General features: G+C 45.1%; 1 protein-coding gene across 1 annotated transcript in view; it reads left to right on the top strand.

Annotated features, from left to right (window-relative positions):
- ipo13b (importin 13b) overlaps nucleotides 1–25,629 on the top strand; it is a 38,523-nt gene that overhangs the window by 10,308 nt on the left and 2,586 nt on the right. Inside the window, 19 exon segments of the mRNA XM_048252103.1 lie at nucleotides 725–768; nucleotides 770–917; nucleotides 920–1,359; nucleotides 9,473–9,613; nucleotides 10,572–10,713; nucleotides 13,225–13,391; nucleotides 13,868–13,988; nucleotides 14,752–14,899; nucleotides 15,378–15,559; nucleotides 16,152–16,178; nucleotides 16,452–16,586; nucleotides 20,059–20,208; nucleotides 20,648–20,728; nucleotides 20,879–21,016; nucleotides 21,336–21,432; nucleotides 22,741–22,793; nucleotides 24,661–24,727; nucleotides 24,917–24,975; nucleotides 25,211–25,300. Of these exon segments, the coding sequence (XP_048108060.1) occupies nucleotides 725–768; nucleotides 770–917; nucleotides 920–1,359; nucleotides 9,473–9,613; nucleotides 10,572–10,713; nucleotides 13,225–13,391; nucleotides 13,868–13,988; nucleotides 14,752–14,899; nucleotides 15,378–15,559; nucleotides 16,152–16,178; nucleotides 16,452–16,586; nucleotides 20,059–20,208; nucleotides 20,648–20,728; nucleotides 20,879–21,016; nucleotides 21,336–21,432; nucleotides 22,741–22,793; nucleotides 24,661–24,727; nucleotides 24,917–24,975; nucleotides 25,211–25,300 (2,430 nt within the window).

Raw genomic sequence — 25,629 nt, 5'->3', positions numbered from 1 at the left:
ATGGAAAGTGTGCTCTCCCAGTAGTCATCCCCAGTCCTCCCCAGTCTGCAGAAACTCGACTGCTCTCTCTCCTGCTGTTCTCTGATCCCCACTCCCCGGGCCGACTGCGGCCCAAATAATGGGCATGGATGGATGGATAGGAACACTCTGTTTATCCATTATGAATGCAGTGCCCCCGAGCGGAGAGTGCTTTTAAAGCTCCCAAACGCTACCAAAAGTTTCCCATAACCCAAAGTCACGCTAATGCCAGCCAGGGGGAACTGTTCCTGTGCGTTCACTTTTTTAATTGGCTGGGGTTTTTTAATTTATTTATTTTTTATAAAGGAGTGGAAAACAATTTCTGTTTTTAATGAGGAGAAAATAATCTCAGAATGTACCTAGTAAATCTCTTTTAGCACAGGTGGCTGGTAGGGCGACATTTATAATGTGAATAGTGAGATTAATTTGCCAGAATGTGGCAGGGAAATGTAAGTTCATTTGTGTGTTATTTGCAAAGTACTTTTGATATATTTGGGAAAGTTTGAAAGGTAATTATTTGTAGAGGTCGTTATGACGATAAATTCAATGATAAGTGGTTGTAATTTAGACATGAGAACTGTTGTGTTCTCCTAGTATTTGTCATTTTAACAGTAATTCTAAAGGTTGTCATGGGGGTAAATAAAGTTAAATCAATGCAACCAAGGGGGAGAATGTAATTTCGACCTGAAACGTTGTGTTTGTTCAGGTGCCAGAAATCCAATACTTTGGCGCGTCGGCCCTTCACACCAAGATCTCGCTACTGGGCGACACATCCCAGCCGAAAGCAATACGATACAAGCTCAAGACGCAGAACTGTTCAAAGCCCACATGTACGTTTAGCCCGCGGCGCCAAGATCGCGGATGCTGGCAGCCTGTGCGTGGGCGCTGGCACCTCTGCTGGCTCAACACCATGCCCGAGGCCTGGCCCGGCGCCGTCTCCGAGATGGTCCGCGCCTTCCAGCAGGCCGAGGGGCCCGCCAGCGGCGGCATGGACGGTCGCGCCCGCTGCCTGGCGCTGCTGGAGCTGCTCACGGTGCTGCCAGAGGAGTTCCAGACCAGCCGGTTGCCGCAGTACCGCAAGGGTCAGGTGCGCGGCGCGCTTGGGCGGGAGTGGGTGTCCGTACAGCCCTTGCTGCAGCAGCTGCTGCGACAAGCGGACTCGCCAGGGCTGGTGCGGGCACGCGTGCTCAAGTGCCTGTCCAGCTGGGTGCTGCTGGACGTGCCGCTGTGCGAGAGTGAGGGCCTCGTGGAGGACGCCTTCGCTGCGCTGGCCGACCCCGAGCTGTTTGACGCTGCCGTGGAGGCCATCGTCAACGCCGTCTCGCAGCCCGACTCCCAGAGGTGAGTGGGGTCGGTGGGTGGGATACACTGGAGAATAAACAAGGGTCTCGTAAATGTGTCCGTAAATGTCTTTCCATTTAAAATGTGCCTGAAGGCTGACAGAGCTAAAAACAGTTCCTTTAGATGTGAAAACTGCCTTTCAAGCAGAACACATGGAGTTTTGCAAAGGATTCATTTGTTTGGGGATGGAAGGCTGTATAATTATTTATAGAGACAAATAAAAACGAGACATTTTGTTCTATTTATAATGCACCTTTGTCTGATATCTCCAGCATTGACTCATGACTCTCTGTTCAGAATGCACTATTTTCAGCTCCTTTTAGGTAAAATTGGCTGCGTGAAGGAATGACTATTAGTGTTCTGTGAGTTCTGAGATATGCGTTTGTTGTAGGGCTGCACAATTAATCGAATTTTAATCACAATCACGATTTTGACTTCCCACGATCAAATTTGAGTGATCGAGCGATATTAAAAATGTGTGCTCTACCATTATAACCAACCTGGCAACCCATAGAACGCTCCGTAACAAAACAAATCAAGCGCTCCTTAAATCAGCTGTTCCCTGCACTGCCTGATGCACTGCTCAGTTTGGATGCACTGTACCATTATGTTAACTATTAGTAGGCTAGTTAGATACAAAAATTCAAAACAGATCATCCGTTGCTCTCAACTCATACCGTGAAACAAATCACATGACGTAAACCACACATGCCTATTTTATCACTTAACTTTTAGTTCTTGTTTGCTTCCTCCGATATAGCCTATAATAAGAGTTAAACTAACAACAGGATCCGTGAATTTTATTCATGCATTTTATAAGCTACATGTGCAACCTACAATGCATATCCGTTTCAAGACACAGCCTACTCAAAACGAGTGAACAATAATGAAAATGTAGCCTACACGTCAGTGTTTTAGGCCTACATATCAACTAATGACTAAACTAGGGTGTCCAAACTGGCGGTCAGCCACGCACTTTAATCTATTTATTAGTTTATCATAGGCCATATTATTTTTCCAGCGAGCAGATCTACATTGTGGTTAACTCTTTAGGCTACTGCAAACTGCTTTTACACTCTTTTAGAGAGAACGCTACAATGTCAATGTCAAACAGCTTGTTACATCGAGATACATAGTATCTCCATTGCAGCAGATATAACTGCGTTATGCTACTCCATTTAATTGGGAACGCATTTGAGTGTGCACGAGAGGAGACAGCGCGATGGCAACAGTAGTTACCACTACTGACCATTTATAAACTGTGAAAGGGCACAGCACTAGGCTAGCCATAGGCTATATGAGTGGAGCTGGCAAAGAGTCTTAAAGTGACAGTGCACCATTTATAAATGAATTAAACCGCATCAAATTAACAGTATTTCTTAAGAAATTAATTTTCTACAACAAAATTACTTTGTCATTTAAATAATACAAAACGTTATTATTATTATTATTATTATTATTATTATTATTATTATTATTTGTGTGTGGCCCGCCGGCAAATTTTCAAAAGCAAATGTGGTCCTTGAGTCAAAAAGTTTGGACACCCCTGGACTAAACGATTAAACTTATGAACAAGAAGCAGAGCTTAATTGGCTAATGGGGAGCGTTGGGTTGGGAACGTTTCCCCAAATATTAACAAAGTAGGACGCACAAAAATTTTGTTTGGAAGTCGCAGTCAAGTCTGTATTTGCAGTACTTTAGGGGAGTAAATGTGAGGGGAAGAATTTGGGTGAGCCATGATAGCAAGTCCAATATGTTTAGGGAAAAAATATTTTTGTCACTAAAATTAATTAATAATCGTGATAAATAATCGTTATCTCAATATTGATCAAAATAATTGTGATTATCATTTTGGCCATAATCGTGCAGCCCTAGTTTGTTGGGTCATTGATTTGACGGGGCAGGCGAGAATGTCACCCGAGAGTCTCAGGATGAGTCGAGGTTTTTATAGACAGATACACACACACACACACACACACACACACACACACACACACACACGCTTGTACACCCACTGACGTACACATACTCCATGACGTCTACACCTGGCATGTTATTCACCTAGATGAGTGTGCACCGTCTCAAGGTGAAAGAGGCAGATGTTCACACAATGCAACAATGACACCTTAACAGAGGGATTACTCTTGAGTTTACACACACACACACTCTCTCTCTCACACACACACACACACACACACACACACTCACTCTCACACACACACACACCTAGGCATAGAGGGACACATCAGTTAATACCCACTCACACAGCCTGGCAAAGGCACATTTCCTAGTGGCTTGTGGAGCTGAATGAGTGAGTGAAGAGGTGAAGAGGAGGGATGGCAACAGACACAGACAGCCAGAGGAGAGAGAGTGGGATGGCTGGATGGATGAAGAGAGGGAGAGGGAAGAATGAGTAGATGGATGGATTGGTGGAGGGATGTGATTGGAACTGAGCTGGAGGCGCCACATGCCACCATGAAGAGATGAAGAGCACTCACTGACACAACAGGTTAACTGTTCAGGCATGAAACACTCAGGTCTTGTCTTAGGGGGCAGAGATTTACCATAGTGGTCTGTCACATATAGAGCTTCTTGTTATATAATATTAATGATGTAGTGTTACATACATGACTCTGTTTGTTTAAGCATCCAAATGTAAACGGTATGTTTTTTTTTTTTTTGTGTGTGGAAAAGGAGAATCAGTGCCATAGTACCAATGGTGAGAGGAGAAACTACATGAGAGAGCTTCCTGTGAGGTAGATGGCCAAGCCTGATGATATGTCTGCCAATGACAGGGCAAGGTTATCCAGCACCTAGCCCTCCACCCCCCCCCCCTTCCTCCTCCTCCCCTCCCTCTGCTCCGCAGAGCAGCGAAGAGACAGCACACACTGGGTGTGTGTGTTTGAGCAAAGTGGAGTGGACTGTGTTTGGTTGGTTGGTTGTGTGTGTGTGTGTGCATGTCCGCCAGTCCCTAGTGACTGCTGCTGCTTCTGGTGGTGGTTGTTGTAATGGAGGCGATGGCAGAAGGTTAATGTCTGCCTCTTAGGCTGTGTGCTGCTCCAAGAGAGAGAGACCCCTCCCTGCCCCCCAAGTCTCCTCCCTCATCTGAGGAAGAGGCTGTGGAGGGAGGAAGGTTACGCAAATGGTGGCTCCACTGTCACCACGCAGAAAGGAGATGAAGAGCACTCACTGACACAACAGGTTAACTGTTCAGGCATGAAACACTCAGGTGTGTGTGTGTGTGTGCATGTCCGCCAGTCCCTAGTGACTGCTGCTGCTTCTGGTGGTGGTTGTTGTAATGGAGGCGATGGCAGAAGGTTAATGTCTGCCTCTTAGGCTGTGTGCTGCTCCAAGAGAGAGAGACCCCTCCCTGCCCCCCAAGTCTCCTCCCTCATCTGAGGAAGAGGCTGTGGAGGGAGGAAGGTTACGCAAATGGTGGCTCCACTGTCACCACGCAGAAAGGAGATGAAGAGCACTCACTGACACAACAGGTTAACTGTTCAGGCATGAAACACTCAGGTCTTGTCTTAGGGGGGCAGAGATTTACCATAGTGGTCTGCCGCGCACATAGAGCTTCTTGTTATATAATATTAATGATGTAGTGTTACATACATGACTCTGTTTGTTTAAGCATCCAAATGTAAACGTGTATGTTTTTTTTTTGTGTGTGGAAAAGGAGAATCAGTGCCATAGTACCAATGGTGAGAGGAGAAACTACATGAGAGAGCTTCCTGTGAGGTAGATGGCCAAGCCTGATGATATGTCTGCCAATGACAGGGCAAGGTTATCCAGCACCTAGCCCTCCACCCCCCTTCCTCCTCCTCCCCCCTCCCCTCTGCTCCGCAGAGCAGCGCAGACAGCACACACTGGGTGTGTGTGTTTGAGCAAAGTGGAGTGGACTGTGTTTGGTTGGTTGGTTGTGTTTGTGTGTGCATGTTTGTGTATGAAAGCTGGTCCAGTTGAAACCAGCTATTCTTTATTGCTGGGTAACTCTTATGAAAACAGTCTTCTGCTCAATTATGTGTGCTTTCAGCTTCAATAAAGGGAGGGAAAATCATAGAAGAAAAGTCATGGAATGGTAGGAAAAGAAGTGTACAGGACGTACCATTTGGCTTTTTCTTGGCTGCACCAAATGGATGTCTTAAAAAAAAAAAGAAGTAAAAAAAGAAAAGATTGTGTGAACTGCTCCCTGCGAGGGGGTGCCGTCCTCCGTCCTAAAGTGGTCACATCTGTACCAATATTGCCCCTCTGGAGTGTAGAGTAGAACAGGACTCTGTTTACTGCTGGTGTGCCATCAATTTTTCAATGCCCTCAATCTGCCACTTCCTTCAGTTTTGTCTCAAAGGTCACTGAATAGATTTAAAGTGGCAAGTGAAAGCATCTCTATCTGTGTACCCTCTCTTTTCCCATCGTCTGCCATCACCTACCTCTCTCTTTTTTTGTTATCTTTTCTTTCTCTCTCCTGCTCTGTTTTTCCTAGCTCTCATCATCCATGTCGTCTTTCTTCTTGTATTGTCTTTTTTGCTATCTCTGTCTCAGTATGTCTACCCCCCCCTCCCCCACACACACACACACACACACACACACACACACACACACACACACACACACACACACACGCTGCCACCCCCACCCCCATCCCCACCCCCTTTATTCCCACAGTGCTCCCCAGCACTGTTTAAACACATTACAGTCAAGTCATCAGGGACCACACTATTGGACCAATTGCATCCTGTTGCCAGGCAACTCATTTTCTCTGTCTCAGAGTGTCTGAGTGTAATTGCTGGGAGCCTTGCGGAAGGGGAGGTGTGGTGTGTGTGTGTGTGTGTGTGTGTGTGTGTGTGTGTGTGTGTGTGTGTGTGTGTGTGTGTGGATGTGGATATGGCAGTTGATGTGAGTGCAACCGAGGTCGTTTCAGCCAGTCTGCTCTCATTTTGCATGCTCAGGGAACAGGACGGGATGAGCAGAGATGAGAAAAGAGAGAGAATCTCAGGAGAGAGAGAGAGAGAGAGAGAAGACGGGAGGCAGAGAAAAAGGAAGAGAGCGAGCGAGAGAATGAGAGCAGTCTGGAGAAAGATGGAGAAGTAACGAGCAGAGACAGACAAAACGGGGAAGAAAGAGTCTGAGAAGAGAGATAAGAGGAAGGGGTGTGAACGATGGAGACGGAAGGAAGGAGAGAGCTAGAGAAGCTGTGAAAGAAAAGGTAAAGAGAAGAGGGCTGTGAAAGAGGGAGGCTGTGAAAGAGAGAGGACGCACCCATCCCCAGAGGATCAGGGCTGTTGTCTTCTCTCTTTCTCTCTCTCTAACCCCAGTTCCACCCCGTCATCCTGCTGTTTCTGCCTGGTGTGTGAGCTGTGTGTGTGCTCTGTCCCCTCTGGGGTTACTCCAGCTGTCTGCCGCTAAACGGGGCCAGGCAACATACTGTGCTCAACAGGCACACACACACACACACACACACACACACACACACACACACACACACACACACACACACACACATGCACACACACACATGCATGCACAGGCACCCAAGCCCATGCATACACATTAACATGTCTTTCAAAAGCTTTGATGCTGCAGACCACATTCTCGCCCCCATTAATTGCCCAATCAGTGTTGCATAGGCTCACAGCTCCACAATTCCACAGTAATGATTGCTCCTCAAGAGGAGAATGCAGCAGATGCCATATAACCTGATGCAGTACACAGACACACAGGCACAGACAGACGCACACACAAACATACACACAACACAAACACACACGCACAAACACACAGACACTCGCCCACAGAGCCTGCTGTCAGTTTGACCAGGCCAGTGCAGAGGAATGGCAACACTGTCAGCTCATTCATTTTAATGAGCTGCTTGGAGGATGCAGGTCAGGCCGGGCTCTGCTCTGTTCTGCGACGGTACGCAGGATTGAGCTCTTTCTCACAATCAGAGAAAACAAACAGCAGAAGAGCGCCTGGGTTTCTTTTTTACCTATGGTGGGCCCTGTTAGTGTTGTGAACACAGTCTCTCTAGGCTTACAAATATCAAAAGCTCGACCCCTGAGGGTTGAGTGACAGGTGGCACACCTCTGTCACACCACATGCTCAGCTGGTCCATAACTGGCGGCCATTCGTCAGGAGCTGCCTCGTGTGTGTGTGTGCGTGCTGCTCACCCATGCGTGTGCTCATGCTGTGTGCTGATGGATGACCCCCTGCAGGAATGCAAGGCGAGCCCAGCTGACCACTGCTTGCCCCCTCAGGGGTCATCAGAGAGCTCCACAGCCCATTAGCCAGCACTGCCCATACATCAGGCTGACCCACAGTAAGGCACCCAGTCATCTCCACAAGATGGAGGCCAAGGGGGGGAGGGGGCTATTGGGAAGTTAAGATCATGATGCCATTTCAGGATACAATCATAGGGGGTCAGTGGTTATTAATATGACCGGTTATAACTAAACCCTTGTTAGAAACCTGCAGCTGTTTGTTTTTACTGCATAGTGTAAAATGTAATGCCATGTGGATCGCTGGATGAGGTGTCGTCTTGGATGAGGATGAGGCGTCGTCGGCATGTCAGACAGCTTCACTTAGATTGCTTTGTCTCATTTCAAAGTCCCCTCTCTCTTGATTGATCAGATGACATACGACATTGATTTTTTTTTTTTTTTTTTCGTCTGCTGAAAACGAGGATAATGGATTTAAACCTGCAGTCCAATTAGTCAACACAGTGGAGGAGGGCTAGTCAAGCAGCAAATCACAAGGGCAGGGATTATACCTCCTGTCTGCCATCGCAGATGATGAAAGAGGGGAGAGAGAGGGAGACAGAGAGAGAGAGGGAGACAGAGAGAGAGAGAGAGAAGGCAAAAAGCAGGATGATTGGCTCACCCTTTCAAAGTGCACAGAACTGTTCCCCACCCCTCTCCCCCACTCCCCACCTCAATAATTTATCACTTCATCTCCCTCTTAGCCCCTCACAGCCAACAGCACAGGCGCCACGCAAAGGCTCCACTCGCTGCCAGACACAAATTAGGAGAATGTAGTAAAACCTTAAGGAAAAAAAAACACTGCAGCACAATGTCCCATCCCCCACAGCACATACATAATTTGTGTTGCATCACTGATGTTACTGAATTCTTGGTTTGCTCAGGTGACTGCTGTGTGGCTTCGCCGTCATGAGGGAGCCAGAACTAGACTCACTCTTATTTTATTAAAATACTCATAGGAAGAGAAGAGAATAGAATAGAAGAATTGGTTTTCTTGGACAGTTACATCCTTACTCCACTACAGCCAGTTTCCTAGAGAGCGGAATGGGGAGAGGTACCAGAGAAAGAGAGCAAGAGATTATGGGAATGTATGTTAACACAATATCTGAAAATAATCTCAAAACAATGTGTTAAATAAATAAAAAATGCAAGGAACTATACCATGGCTCAGTGGAATGTGTGAGTCTAATAACTGTGTGAGATATCAAACAGCTCAATCGGAGGGTATGTGTGGTTGAAGATTAATTAAAAGAGAGAGAAATGCAAGAGGCTCTGGAATGCATACAGAACAACAGAAAGGATGGTTTTAGGAAGAACTGCAATATATGACAGAGGAAGCACTGGGTAATTTGGTAAAACAGAGGAAGGAAGGGAGGATTGAGAGAAATGAAAAAGGAGGAATTGTGTACACTCACGAATATGGGTTGTGTATTTGCCAATGTTTGATATACTATATTTATAGAAGCCAACGAACAGTGTGTTTGCCTGCCTTTTTGGACACGTATATCACTTGCAGGTTAACTTTTGTTTTTATTTGTATGGATACCTAAAGCGACATGTATCTACACAGGCTCACTGGAGACTTTGTGTACGTGTAGGAAATGTAGGTTACAACTATATCCGTTGCAAATATGGCAGTATGGCTTGGAGCGAAGAAAAATGTCACTGTATTGCTCTAGAAAAGGTTGTAGAAAGGCAATTTGTGTTGAGCCTTCAACTGAGCCCTGGGGCACTCCAACCACAAAGACAGGATTATAATGGAGTTCATGCGTAATTGTTTGATCCCAAACGTTGGCTTTATGTGTGCTATTGTTACTACCTTCTCTAATGTTCTTGAATTATGTGTGTGTCTGTGTCTGTAGGTATGTGAATACGTTGCTGAAGTTGGTTCCCCAGGTTTTGCAGCTACAGGAACAACTGAGGGAGGCAGTGCAAAATGGAGACATGGAGACTTCACACGGGATCTGCCGTATTGCTGTTGCCCTTGGAGAAAACCACTCAAGGTACATCTGAATTTTTCATACAAATACCACACCATTTACCAGATGGCATCTCTCTCCATACTAATATTGGCAGAGTAGTGAATACTCTCTCCCAAATGCTATCACAGAGAAGTTTAATTTTATTTATTGCATTCATAAATAGTTGTAAATTATGAATTTAGATACTAGGTTCGTGAAATATGCATATAATTGAACACACACACACTCACATACTCAGACACACACAAAGCTATATTGGTATGGAGCAGCCCTGGAACACCTGTTTTCTATTGGCTTTCTCTGTGGCCTGCTGCCTGCTCCATCTCAGGCTGGCAGGATCATGCCTGGATGTTATTGCCATGCACCAACAGTGCTGTGAAAACAGCTTTGCATAATTCAGCTATCGATCTGCATAATTTGGCTTGGGGTGAGCGCTAATGCCAGGGATGTCGGTCTGTGCATACAAATTTGTGAGTGAGTTTGTTTGTTTGTTTTAGGTTAGGTTTGAGTGTGTGTGTGTGTGTGTGTGTGTGTGTGTGTGGTGTGTGTCTGTGTCTGAGTTTATATCTTCCATCCATACAGCTGTCAGCTTGTCTTCTCTGGCAGTTCTGCTGATATTGCATCCTCTTGGTTATTGATTGTGTTAAGGGAGCTGACACCACATGCACATGCACATGCGCACACACAGACACACACACACACACACACACACCGCTCTTGGCATACATTCTGCTGATACATTACATTTTTCATGTTATCAATGCCTGAGGAGGGAGGATGCAGAACTGTAACTCTTGCCTCTGAGTTTTTCCTCCTTTGATGAAAGAATGCATTTGATATGGTCTCTTCTCACTATGCATACTAGTGGCCGTGAACTACATGCTCATGACTGTTTTGTGTGTGTGTGTGTGTGTGTGTGTGTGTGTGTGTGTGTGTGTGTGTGTGTGTGTGTGTGTGTGTGTTTGTCACTTTCCTCCAGGGCTCTGCTGGAGCAGGTGGAGCATTGGCAGGGTTTCCTGGCACTGGTGAACATGATCATGTTCTGCACTGGCATCCCTGGGCACTACCCAGTCAACGAGACCACCAGCTCCCTCACCCTCACGTTCTGGTACACACTACAGGTGGGATACAACAGCCTTCTCCTTCCATTTAAACGCACAAAAAGGAAGCCTTGTGATTTGATTGCCTTTAGTGCTAAAGCATCAGCAGTCTTTAACCAATGTTAAGGACTTACCTTTAACATTTCACATTCCCATATTTATGATTGATTTGAAAAAAATAAAAACATACAGTATGTTCATGTATGATATAGTGTAGGCAACACATGTCAAAGGAAAATGCATTGCACAGAGGGTTGAAGTGGTTAGTAATCGGTTTTGTTCAGAGCTGAAATTGCAACTGCATTTGACAGAGGATAAATGTAGGTTGCTAGTGGCAAAATATTAGCTTTCAGTGTGGTACGATGTCTTTGTAACTGACAATTCATTAAAAAGTCCCGGTTCTCCCCCTATGCAATAAACGTGCAGGGTGCGAAAGTTTGACAGGCATAGCAACAGTAACTATTAGTCTAAGTATGGCGGGGCTTCTGGAAGGGTCAATTGTAAAACAAAAAACAAACTGGGGGGATTTCATCTACAGAACTCTCAGCTTTGATGTCTCTGTTCATATTGTACACCAGCGGTATTGTACTTATGTATTATGCATCCCCTCATGCTCTTAGCAATTTGATTTAGACTGAGCAGCAACTCTACTGTGGACATGGTGCAAATATAAATCTAGAAACATCAGCTACTCATGTAGGCCAGTGTTTATAGTTAACACTACAGTCAGTAGACAAATCGTTGACCTGCCATATTACGGAGGAAGTGACAAGGCTAACAATAGAAGAATATTGGATTTTGTGATGTTGAATCTTGCTAATGCTAATGTATTTGGTTAAAGAAGCAACATTATACTGTATGTAATTGGTGCCCAGTCAGGCTGGCAGTTGTGGTCTGTAGTTTAATATGTCTGATAGCTATGTATGGGTGATGGATGCGGTAGTGTATTCGCGCGTGTGTGTGCGCGTGTGCGTGTGTGTGTGTGGTGGAATAAGCCAGAGGAAGGGGTAGGAGGGATCAGGAAATGGGTATGTCAGACTTCATCATCCTCCATTGCATCACCAGGACTCTGTGTCCTTGTGTGTCTGTGTGCACGTATATCTTCTCATGTTAGGAGAGCGTGTGGGTGCGTGCGTGTGTCTGTCTGTGTGCCCTTGATTATGCCTCCACACGTTTTTGCATGCCGTCAATCCTGTTTATGTATGCTGGACCCAACTTTCAGTTCAGTTACAATAAAGAGCGGACATCCTCCATTCCTGTCTTGCTTGTCTCCCCTTTCTCTTCTTCTCTCCCTTTCTTTTCCTTCTTTCTTTCTTTCTTTCTTTCTTTCTTTCTTTAGTTGGTTTCTTTTGTCCCTTCCCATCCTTCTGTTCTGCGTACTTTTTTGAGATTATAAATCAGATAATCATCTTATTTTATTATCATCTTCATTCTTCTTAATCTAGCTTTAAGCCATGGTCTCCCCCTGCTACATATTTACACATTGGAAGACACCCAGAACACACACACACACACACACACACACACACACACACACACACACACACACACACAGAGAGCAACTTGATAGACGCAGGTACTGTCTCCATGTACTGTTTCTTTCTGAATGTCCTCACAGCTCCTGCTGTCTCTCTCTATGCACTCTTTCTCTCCTTCTTTTCCATACCTCTATCCACCCCCCCCCTCTTTTTCTCTCTTTCAATCGCTCATTGTACCATCAATGTTTCATACTCGCTCTCAGTGCTCAATGACACAGATGGATGCACAGGGACGTATTTCACAGCTGAAATGCATGCTGGGAATGTGGCGATGTTGCTGATGAGAGTGAGGCTCTTTCATTCCATCCCCACTGAGCTGTGTCTGTCATCAATAGGAGAGGAACACCAGATGAGGACAGGAGCAGACATGAAGCCAGACAACAGAGCAGAGGCTCTGCCAAAGTGTCTCATCAGAGACATAATCCGTCCTCTTTCTCTGAAACCAAAAAATGACTCTATATTTGAAGAGTTTGGTTCCAAAATCCACCATTTTAATGAATTTTCATAAATCATTTTGTTACATTTTGTTTTGCAAGTAATTTTAGTAGAATTGTAATTGGATATTGTCATTTGATTTATCTTTACTCAATTAAAACAACAAAGCAGCAATTTGATTGATATTGCCTGAAGATGACTTTTTAATGTTTTTGAAAATGGAGATAGTGTTTTGGAACCAAACTCTTCATTTGTTTGTGTGTGGATGATATTATCAAGGCAGAATCCCTCCACTTTCTCTGAAACCAAAAACATAGTGTTCTGATCATTAAAAATAACTCTGTGTGTGTGTTAGGATATGTTGTTCAAGGCAGAGTCCGTCCACTTTCTCTGAAACCAAAAACACAGTGTTCTGATCATTAAAAATAACTATATTTGTGTGTGTGTGTGTGTGTGTGTTAAGATATGTTGTTCAAAGCAGAATCTATCCACCTTCTCTGAATTCAAAAACATAGTGTTCTGATCATTAAAAATTACTATATTTTTGTATGTGTTTTAGGATGATATCATGTCGTTCGAGGCAGAGAAGCAGGCCGTATATCTGCAGGTGTATAGGCCCGTGTACTTCCAGCTGGTGGACGTGCTGCTGCACAAGGCCCAGTTCCCCACAGACGAGGAGTACGCCTCCTGGTCCTCCGACGAGAAAGAGCAGTTCAGGATCTACAGGTGTGTTTGTTTGTGTGACTGTGTTTTAGATTTGTACATTTAAGTGTGTACATGTGTGTTTTAACTCCTGGTTCTCTAAGGAGTTCCAAGGAAAAGCAGTTCAGGATCTAGAGGTGTGGGTTGGTGTGTCTGTGTTTTTCATATGCCAATCCTTAAACGTGTGTGTGTGTCCGTGTGTGTGTCCGTGTGTGTGTCCATGTGTTATTTGTTTGACTTCGAATGTGCTGAAGTTTAAAATAAAGCCTCGACAAGTTCGATAGTCAGCAAACTTGTTTTTATTTTTGTTTTTCTTGTTGCAGTGTTAGTTGTCAGCAGAGGGAATGACAGATTTGCCGTCATCACAAAGCGCACACTTCCCCCAGGAGACATTTTGTCTGTCCCTGTGCATCTGAGCCTTGCACTGTTCTGTTTGTTTCTTTCCTTTGTGCTGTCCACATGCTAACCGACTCCCTTCTCTCTCACTCTCTGATTGACAGGGTGGACATCTCCGACACCCTGATGTACGTGTACGAGATGCTGGGAGCAGAGTTGCTTAGTAACCTTTATGACAAGCTGGGCCGGCTGCTGACTAATCCAGAACACCCTACGTCCTGGCAGGTCAGTCGGTCAGCCATGACGATATCGTTGACACCTTTACATGTTCCTACAGCCATGACGATATCTGTGACACCTTTACATGTTCCTACAGCAATGACTATATTCTTAATGATGTTGTGGTAAAAATTAAGTATTAATCCAAAAAGAGGCTAAAAGAAACTCACAGGCAAGAGTACTGTACGGCAGAGTACAAAGCTTTATTCACGACGCCGGAGACAGGTTACAAACACACAAGCATCCTAGGCAAGCATGAGAGCAACAAGTCTGTCGTAGACAAAGTCTTACCATAATGTATAGGAAAACGTGTTCATAATGGATTACAAAGAAATAATAGTGCTAACACAGGTGTTCATGATGGATTATAAAGAAAAGAATAGTGAAAGATTTGTCATGATAAGAGATAAGCTGTTACTACCTCTGACTCCTTAAGGGAGGTGGACTTCAGGTCATGGATGAAAGGAAAATCAAAAGGACTGACATCATCCCTTATACGTCTTTAAAGTGTAGCCAGTTGGACAATAACAACTCCAGTAATCATTAAACAGCTAACTAATGGAAATTTTCCCACAATGTCTAATAGAAATGTCACTTTAGAACTGTCTTGGCAAATGTAAAACATATTTGTATAAGTCATACCAACTGAGAGTTTTCATTTTGTAGTATTACGACAAGTAATATTTGTGTAGTACCGGTAATATAATTTCTGTAGTAATGTCAGGGATTTTTGTTTTGTTGTGTTGTGTTTATGTTTTTTCTGTTGTAGCACACAGAGGCTCTACTGTATGGGTTTCAGTCTATCGCTGAGACGATAGATGTAAACTACTCCGACGTCATTCCAGGCCTGATTGGCCTCATCCCCCGTATTAACATCAACAACGTCCAGCTGGCCGACACAGTCATGTTCACTATAGGTATGACACGCATCCGTTGAAAACCTGGAGGCGTTGGCGAAGCCACTTGTTTGATGTCGCTGAGCACCATCCCAGATGTTTGTTGTTGGTTTGGTTTGTTTTTTTCCGCCTGTGTAACACTATCACACTACGTGGTGTATACTCTAGAGACGTGGCTGACACATTGTTTGCTGCACATTTTGACAGTTAATTACTCTGTACTCATGCTGTTGTTCACTTCCTACTGATTACACACCTCATCCCTCTTTTCTATTCTCTTTTCACTCTCTCTCTCTCTTTTCCCCTTCTTTTTTGTTGATCTCCTTTTCCCACCCTCTCTCTCTTTCTCTCTCACTCACTCACTCACTCACTCTCACACTCACACACACACACACACACACACACACACACACACACACACTCTCTCTCTCACATACACACACACACTATTTCTTTCTCCCTCTCTCTCTCTCTCTCCCTCCCTCCTCTCCTCCTCCAGGCGCGCTGGCGGAGTGGCTGGCTGATCACCCGGTGATGCTGAGCAGTGTGCTGCCCCTGGTGCTTCAGGCCCTGGGCAACCCGGACCTGTCCGTGTCCAGCGTGTCCACGCTCAAGAAGATCTGCCGCGAGTGCAAATACGACTTGCCGCCCTATGCCACCAACATCGTGGCCGTCTCACAGGTACTCACAACCTCCCTCTGCACCCCCGTCCTGCTCAGCCAGGCTACTTCTCCAGCAAGCGTCCACTGACCAATCACACATTGTTTTTATTTCATGTCTTAGAAGACCAACACTGTTCGAGTACCGATCACTGATTCTTATTATTTCATGTCTTACTGAAGACCAACACTTCGAGTACCGATCACAGATTCTTATTATTTCATGTCTTACTGAAGACCAACACTGTTCGAGTACCGATCACAGATTCTTATTATTTCATGTCTTACTGAAGACCAACACTTCGAGTACCAGAACCAATCACAGATTCTTATTATAGTGTTTTTGTACCTGAAGTGTCAAAACACTGGACGGCTCAGCTCCTGGGTTTAAAACTTGACATTCACAAGTACAGATAAGATGAATGACATGCTGTAGAGCTCTAGGTGAAAGCTACAGATTAAAATGTAAATGTGACTGTGACCCTTGATAATGGTTTTAAATGCATTAATACTGAACAGCTTGAAGTCATGCTGAATGTAATGTTTCTCTCTGTTTCTCTCTCTCTCTCGCTCTCTCTCGTTCTCCCTCCTTGCCCTGAATATCCTGTCCACAGGAAGTGCTTATTAAACAGATCCACAAGGTGAGTTCACAGCCTGCACTGGCCTTGAGCATGTTTATGTAATATCTATGGAAATGGCGGTGATTGATTTTCAGCTAAATCAGGGTCATATACTAACCATCATTTTTTTTATTTTCTTCGTCTCCCACACACACACACACACACACACACACACACACACACACTCTCTCTCTCTCTCTCTCTCTCTCTCTCTCTCTCTCTCTCTCTCTCTCTCTCTCTCCCTCTCTCTTTCTGTCTTTCTACCTCCTTTACACTGCCCCCCTCCCCCTGCAGACGAGTCAGTGTATGTGGCTGATGCAGGCTCTGGGTTTCCTGCTGTCTGCCCTTCCTGTGGAGGAGATTCTGAGCAACCTGCACTCCCTCATCACGCCCTACATCCAGCAGCTGGAGAAACTGGCCGACGAGACGGTAAAGACCACCCGCACGCGCACACACACACACACACACACACACACACACACACACACACACTCACTGTCAGCTGTCAGTCTTAACCCCACACACACACACACATCCCAAACGCCCGCTCCCCCCACGGTCCACCCATGCCTGTCCACTGTGTCTCGTCTCCACCCCTGTGGTCTCGCTCGGCGCGTCTGGCCAAGAGGGGCTCGTGCCTGGCTAGCTGTCACCACGGAGGCTGATATCACAGGACTATAAATAGTCGCTGGAAAATCAAGCATCTGTTCCCGCTGGTTATTTCCCATGCTTGTGCGGATTATTTTTCCTGAGCATGTCATGTTCGCCACACTTGTTATTGAGATCTCCTCCAATACAGAGCCTTGAATTGCTTGGCATCTTTGACCGCTTCGTTTGCATTTAGATAGGAGGGAAATGTGACTATTCCACCTGCCTGAATCACCTGAGGCCACAAACCGTAGTTTTTTTTTTTTTTTTTTTTTTTTTTCATTTATTTACTTTTGTTCACAGAAATGATGTACAGTATATCCTGGCAGTTTCAGTTAATTTATCCAGCAGAGACTTAAACCAACTAGAAGGAAATTTGGTCTAAAACTAGCAAGCTAACTACCTAAACAGAAATTTTGCAAACACCACCAGCAACACTATTGACACTGGTGATATATGCCTGCTCGCATGCTGACTGATGTCTTCTGGTCAGTGTTGGTAATGTCATACTGTGGAAGCTTTTCTGTCATGTCACAAGCTGCATAATGTACAGTATAGCCACTAGGCAGTTGGTGAGAACAACAGGTGTGTTTATCCATCTTTCACATGGCAATTTGATTTGTCCTTCACCCTGAAAGTTGAAATTTGACTATTCGCCTAGAAACACATCGCTTAACAACGAGTGGCAAAATGTCACAAAGTGGCACACTGCTGCTTTAACCCATGTACTCCTAAAATGCCTGCTAAAAACGCCTATAGAATCCTATGGCATTCTAGACTAAAAAACCTTATTTCCTGAGGGTTTTCTGAAAACATACTAAAGATTGTCAACGTCTACCAAAATTTAATATCTAAGCCTCTGTAGCACCTAGAAACATGAAATAAAAAGCATGCTGCGCTACGCAGCATCCAGCGGGAGGGTCAATGTTGCGTCATGCAGCATCCAGCGCGAATGGGTTAAAGTGTAGTGTAGGTATACTGGATGTTCTCAGCGTTCGTATGTACGTACGTGCTGTCCGGTCCTATCTGCTCATGGCCAGAGTGCGTCCTCGTCTCCCTGCCTCCAGCTCCTTGGCCTTCGTCCAGCCCAACAGACCATCAGATCCACGGGGCAGCGCTGCAGTGGAACATTTCTCAGTGGGGCCAGATTGGCTTTTACACTGGGCACCGGAAAGCCTGGTCCACAGGCTGCAGGCGGCACACACACACACTAACACACACATTCAGCCTCATAAACTCCAGACATGCTCTCAGCCAGTCCAGTCAGGTCCACTTGAAAAAACCCTGCTAATGCCTCTGAGGGACGCCAGGAAGCATCTGCTTGAAGATGGGCAATAAAAAGAACACCGCTATAAATAACAAACCCCCTACTGATTACTTTAATCCTTTTTATTCCTTTTTATGCCTTATTTTTTTTTTTCCGTTTTGCATTTTTGGACGTGTGCTAATGCGAGATTCACGAAGGAAAATGGTGTCTGAGTAGATGAATGGCGTTCATGGCCCCTGATAGCCCTGCGCAGGCATGTTTGTTTTTCTCATCCTCCCCGCGCTCCTGTCTGGCCCTTAGACAAAAGCAACGTGACATCAGACTCTCTAAGCAGCCTGACGACTCCTCTTCTAGATATTCCGAGGGAAACACTGACCCCTAGTGGAAACGGTTAGTACTAGCCCGACACAGCTGGTTCCCACCCTTCCACAGAGACCAACGTCTCCTTGGTCAGGCATCTCTTTTACTCCACCTGGCTGCTGATGTCTCCCTCTCACGCTCTCTCTCTCCCTCTCCCTCCCCCTCCCCCTCCCTAAGCAACAGACACACACACACACACACACACTTGGACTTTGAGAGAGCCTTTCAGACTTGATGTTCAGACCTGACTTGTTGTTACTGGTGGGATCAGGTACTTAGTCATCTGTCATAAATGCGTGTTATGAGAAATCCTAGGAACAATAAACAAGGTATGAGCAGGGGGTGATAGTCTGTGTCTGTGTGTGTGTGTGTGTTGTCACGCTATGTAAGGTGTGTATGTTGAGTATGTGTGGGCGTGGGCACAGGGTCATAGTGGCAGTAGAAGGCTCTATGCGGTGGAGGAAATAGCGGCACTGTACTGTCGTCAGGGAGACGAGTAATTAGACTGTGCAGCGCGTTAATGAGCGCCTAGTCGCCGCCAGCCCCCCAAGGGAAGAGAGTGCTAACGTGCGACCAGCCTCCATCCTCTCGCTTAATCACTCCGCCCCAAACACACAGACTGTGGAAGGACTTCGCCATCTTGCTCACTTTCAGACATACACAGAGAAGGTGTTAAACTATAGTTAGGGGATTTACCACGATGGCCAATCAACAACCAAGCCTATTCTTGTCTGGAGATTTCACACTGTGGCCAGGCAACAACCATGCCTATCTAAAATGACACAGCACGCTGTAATATTAAACAACCATACACAATGGGCTGGCAGCAGTCCCAAACCTACCATTCTAACTGCTTTATTAACAATTCTCCCAAATTTCTCCACTTCTCCACAGCAATTTTCTACACCGACAAAGACCACCTGAGGCATGGCAAAAGCCCAAACTGTAATAATAATTATAATAAGCTTTATTTGTATAGCACCTTTCACACACAGAATGCAGCTCAAAGTGCTTTACATTTGCAGCACTTAACACAATAATAGAGAAAAGAAAGAGAAGAAATAATAATAATAATAATAATGCAAACAAACAAACATGAACAATAAATAAAAAGATATTTAGAATTAAGGAAAGATTGAGAATTCACAGGATGGTAAGGAGATAGACATATAGTAAGGCGGGGATCACATTAGCCAGCAGCAAGCGGCAGGTCTCCTATTGTTCTCTATGGTTCGGCTGCGGAACGGTGGCAACACTTGCGTAACACAGGCGTTGAACAAACTGGCGTTGTCCTTGGTTCATCTTTTAAAGCACAACACGAGCGTATTAAATTGTCAGTTAAGGCAAACCGTTTGTGTTACCATAGGAACGAGAGAGAACTTATTATGATCTGAGCGCTGCGTTCCGCTTGCCGCTGCCTCTTGCCGCTGGCCAATGTGATCCCCGCCTAAAACTAGCGCAGTGAAATGTAAACAGCACTACTTTAGCTTACTAGTCAAGAAGGTTCTATCAATGGAACTGAGTGAGCCACAGCAATGAATTATCAAAGCTCCATGACCTGTCCTCGGTCAATTAATGTGGATTTGTACCACCTGCCTAAACTCTTCTCCTTGTTTCTGTCCTTAGCCGAACCCTTCCAACAAGCTGGCCATCATCCACATCCTGGGCCTGCTGTCCAACCTCTTCACCACACTGGACATCACCAAGCAGGACGACGAGTCAGGAGACAGACAGCCGCCAGTCAAATCAACCCCCCCACCCACAGGACCCAACCCTGTGAGTCTAACAGGACCATATCAGCTTATGTGTTTGGATAGGGTATACTACAAGTAGGAGTAACTGTAGACTGTAATACTAGGATTTTAGAACTTTTAATGATAAATTAATCAGATATTAGGCAAGAACAATCAACACACGGCTCTTTGTGTGGTCGGCATATTATGATGTTACAATCGGCTTCATGTCTGTTTTACAATCTGTCTTCGTGCCATCATTATGCTCAGCGTTAAAAACAGATGAGGATACGGACGAAGCCCCCATCCGTTCTCTGCGTTGATTTCGTCCATCTTTTTGTCCGTTCTCTTCAAGCTTACGAATACAGATGAAACGGATCAACGGACGATACTGACAAACCTATTTCTGTATGAAGACGAAGCTTAATCTAGGCATCCGTCCCCCCTCGCCCGGCTGACGTGTAGGTCTGTGTGTTTTGCAGGTGGTGGTGGTGCTGCAGCAGGTGTTTGCCCTCATTCAGACCGTCCTCAGCAAGTGGCTCAACGACTCGCAGGTGGTGGAGGTGAGGCCCACATCTCGGCAGAGCCGCTGCTCACTGAAGCCCATCGCCCGCCCACTGTCTGAGTTTAGAGACTGACTGATTCTCTACCCTTTTTCTTGAATCTTTTTCTCACTTCTTTTGAACCCCACGCCCCCCTCTCTCCTGTGTCAGGCTGTGTGTGCCATCTTTGAGAAGTCTGTGAAGACTCTCCTGCATGACTTTGCCCCCATGGTGTCTCAGCTGAGTGAGATGCTGGGACAGATGTACAGCACCATTCCCCAGGCCTCCGCACTCGACCTGACCCGACAGGTACACACACACACAGGCATAGGCATACTGTCATTCTCTCTCTCTCACACTCACACAAACACACAATTAAAGACAGTATTACCATGTTAAGCATTAATACACAGACTACAACATGTATCAATAGATGAATGTAGATTATTATATGAATATTTTACTGAATCACTGTTGCTCTAATAATTCTCTAGTTTAAATCTGAAAGTTGGAACTGAAATAGGATAGTAATTCCAATTTTGCCGCTCCTCTATGAAGATGTTGCCAATTTGTCCCAGTGTTGTGCAAATCCAGTGACGTGGAGTAATTGAGTGTCTGCTCCCAACAGATGGTGCACATATTTGCCAGCGAAACAGACCACTTCCCCCCAATCAAAGCGCTGTTCGAGTTGGTCACCTCCGTCACCCTGTCCATCTTCCAGCAAGGTACGCCTGCCTGTCTGGGGCTCTGGGGACCGGGGGAGTGTGACCAGTCAATCCTCCTCTCCTCACACACACAGCACGCACACACTTGTGTCTGTGTATGTGCACACCACCACCGCCATCTCCTCATTCTCAGCTCAAACTGCACACTCATTTTTTGACACAAACGGACACCACAAAGCACCTGGAATTTCTTTAAGGGCTCTATGCAAACACACACACACACACACACACACACACACACACACACACACACACACACACACACAAACACACACACACACATATATATACACACTGTCACGTCTGCACGTGGTTCTGTTGTGAAGCTCAACCAGCCATCACTTGCTGCTTCTGTCGTCGTTTTTCTTTCTCGTCCGCTTCTTCCTCCCTCTCCTCCTCTACCTCCTGCGCTTTTTTCTGTTGCCTCTCCAAAACGCGGAACGGACTTGTTTGACGGTGGCATGACTCATCACTCTTGGCCGTTTTAACCCTCTCTTCTCCGAGCAGGTCTCCCCCCCCCACCCCCACCCCAGCGCAATGCATTTGCAGAAGAACGCACAAGCCTGCTGTTATGACTTTCTGTTACTTGTTTGTGATTTTTTTTTGTTTGTTTGTTTGTTTGTGACTATCAGTGGTGCATCTCAGTGGAGGGGTGAACAGGTTCCGTTTGGAGTGTGGGAACAGCTAGGGGTGGGGTCACAGCTGGGGGCCAATCAGCAGCCTGCTTCCGAAGGGGTTGCCGTGGGAACCAAGCACTTGCTAGTCTGAGGCTGGCTAAGGCGGGATGGACCGGGAATGGGTGGGGCCAAGGTTTGATTTGAATATGCTTAGAAATTTAAAAAAATAAAACTGTTAATGAGAAAAAGTAAAAAGAAACAAAAGATGCAAAAAAAATGAAAAATTAATGTCACAGTAACAGGTGCCTCCTGGGTTCCCACTCCAAACCCACTTTTTTTTTTTTTTTTTTTTTTTTTTTTTTTCAGGTTTCCTTATGTTCTCTCGTTAATTCTTTTCCGTTCTTTTTCTTCTTCTTCTTCTTCTTCCTCCAAACTGACTCATGTCTTTTTGTCTCCTTTCGTTTGAGTTTCTTCCAAGACTGCTTCCAAAATGCTTCTCATGCCCCCCACCCCACCTACTGTTTCCTCCTAGAATCCTTTTCTCACGTGTGGCAATTATTTCAGTGATATTGTTTTGGTTGACTTTTTCTTTCCACATGACTGTTGGATCTGTTTTGTTGCTGTTTGTGTAAATTATTCTTATTATTATTCTTATTATTATTTCTTAAGTTTCATCTTTATTATATTTTAGGGCCCAGGGATCATCCTGATATTGTTGATTCATTTATGCAACTCCAAGCTCAGGTGTGTTTTTGGTTTCTTATTTCATTCACTTTGGGTTTCTCTCCTCTCTACCTCTCTGCCTCTCCTTCCTATCTCACTCCTTTCTCTCTTATTTCTCTGTCTCTCTCTCTCTCTCTCTCTCTCTCTCTCTCTCTCTCTCTCTCTCTCACTCTCTCTCCTTTTTTTCGTCCTGTTTGACGGGTCCTGGAGACCCCCATTGTGACTGGACAATGGAATCGACAGAAGGGGAGGGGTTGATATTGAAGGACAGATGGAAGTCTCTCCTCCAATACTCAGGGTTTAAAGCGGCCAGCTCCACGTAGGGCTCCGAGCGTACCTCGCCGCAACATTGGCACGGGGCAACTGCCTGCCACGTGCTGCCTTCCGCGCCACTCTTTGATGCCCAGCACCACATGCAGGAGGGTAGGCAGAATCAGTGCCAGGCAATCTGTGAGCGCCAGAGTGACTGCCAGATAGCTGGTGAGGCTGCACCAACCAGACGGCACACTAGATAGAAACTCAGAGTAGCGGTGGTGTAAATAGCAGGCGTGGTATGCGCCGCATACTTGGTGTCAAGTACAACTCAACATGGTTAGATGCCTAGACATAAGCAGAAGCTGGGCTGGGCTGTAAGCAGAAGGCTGGGCTGTTGTGGAAACTCCTACAGCTTTGGAGTCATTTTGCAATAATAATTATTGCTTATAATAATAACAATAAGCTGTGTTCCAGACACACTTAAGAACCTTGAGTGATGAGGGAACATAAGAGCTACAACCTGGTGGTTCTCCAAAGTTTCAAAGTGCAGTTATTAAAAGCACACACACACACACACACTGCTGTTGGCAAGCTAAGGCAATATTTTCCCTCAGTCAGAGGTGTGAATTGACAGGTTAGGATCCAGTTTGGCAGCCAGTGCACAGTTGATTACGGTAATGGCTACGGCATTTAAAATTAGATTTTAAATGCAGTCCTCATCTGATGAGGAGGTTTCAAAGGTTAAACCTCTTCATTTAGTCCCCAAAGACTGGATGCACGTTATGTACATTAGTTTTGTATGTGTCTAGGAAGGGGAAAACACTGCATCAATTCACAGATCAGTCATGGAAATTAGACATGGAGGTTATTACATAATTACTCCTAGTGCTTTATAAAAAGCAATCCGCGTGAAAGTTGTCTTACAAAAAGCAATCAGTGTAAAAGAGTAGGCGAAGCAGTGACGATTCCTTTGTTCTAATCCCTGAGCCCCCACTTCTACACGTCATTCCAGCCCTCCAAGCCCCAAATTAATTAATGACTTGATTAATTAATTAATTAATTCTTAACGAATTGGAGCCCTCTGTTTGACTTTTTAAGTTCAGCGTCCTGGGTTTCCATTACCTCTTTCTTTGATTTCTGCCTTTGGACAGCTCTAGTCTTCTTCACCTCTGCCCTTCCTCTCTCTCCTCTCATCCTCTCTCTCAGTTCCTTACTGCATTAGTTGTCTTTATCCGTACATGTTACAGATTTCTGTTGCATATTCCAACTGAGCAAAAGACATAAGTGACGGGGAGTTAAAAGATGAATCAGAAGCTGTGGGGGGTGATAAGAAGGAGGGGGAAAAAAAGTCCAAAACCATCATGCCTTTAGTTTGACCTCAGTTGTATTTCAAAGTTTGATTTCTCTCCTTGCAGTTGATTTCTTACGTACCTGATGAGTTTTTTGCATTGGATGAGTTTGTATATGTGTTTGGTTGGTTTTGGTGAAAATGTTAGCGTCAGGCTGAACAGAAAGGGGGTAGGGAAGATGTTTTACTGGAGATGGTGTTGGGGTGGGGTTGGGGAGAAGGTTTCCGAGGGCTGGGGGGTTTGGAGGGTGTCTTTCCTGTTCAATGGTTTTGTCTGCTTTGTAGGCTCTCAAACGGAAACCCGATTTGTACTTGTCTGAGAATCTTGACGTGAAAGCGGTCTTCCACTGTGGTGAGTACTGCGTTCTAACAGACCAAGCGGAGAGACAATTACACACATGCACAAAGTCTTAACCTTTTTGTGTGTGTGTGTGTGTGTGTGTGAGCGTGCGTGCGTACATTACCGAGACTGAAGCTGGATTAATTTGGGATTGGCATTGCATTTGCGAAGTTAGCATGACTTGTCTCTTCTTGTTTACAGGAGTGCTGTCGCTTAAATTCCCTGAGGCTCCAACGGTCAAGTCTACTTGTCTGTTCTTTGTAAGTGAAACACATTTGCCACGCATATCTGTGAAGTAAAGATAAAGGTCATTTCTGATTGATGGGCTAAAAGTGTGTTTTTACTCAGTTTGTTGTGCAGGTTAGTAAATGTTAAAATATAAAGTGTTTAAACCACTAGTGTAGAAATGCTAGTCTAATTGAATCTGATATGTGTGGTGATGTGACATGTTGGTGTTTTTGTAAGTGGCTTTGTTGTGTTGTTGTCTGTTGTCAGACGGAGCTGCTGCCTCACTGTGCAGACATCCCTCCTGTGGGTCAGGTGGTCCAGCAGGAAGGGAAGCTCCTTCTACAGGCGGTGCTGGAGGTCAGCAGCTCAGCTTTAACCTTTAACCTCTCATTCTGTCACTGAGCCCTGCAGACACTATGAACAATCCCGTCATACATACATACATACATACATACATACATACATACATACATACATACATACATACATACATACATACATACATAGAAACGGACATACTGTAACAAAGCAAAAAAAAGAAAACACACAAAACAAAATATAGTCACATGATAAAATGGAAAAAAATAAAGAAGAAAGGCCTGGTAGGAACGGAGCATGTAGCACTCTAGAATCTTTGGTGGGAACGGAGCATGTAGCACTCTAGAATCTTTGGTAGGAACGGAGCA

The sequence above is a fragment of the Alosa alosa genome, chromosome 9 (assembly GCF_017589495.1).
Source record: "Alosa alosa isolate M-15738 ecotype Scorff River chromosome 9, AALO_Geno_1.1, whole genome shotgun sequence".
Classification (NCBI taxonomy): Eukaryota; Metazoa; Chordata; class Actinopteri; order Clupeiformes; family Clupeidae; genus Alosa; species Alosa alosa.
This window is presented reverse-complemented; position numbering and strand designations above follow the sequence as displayed.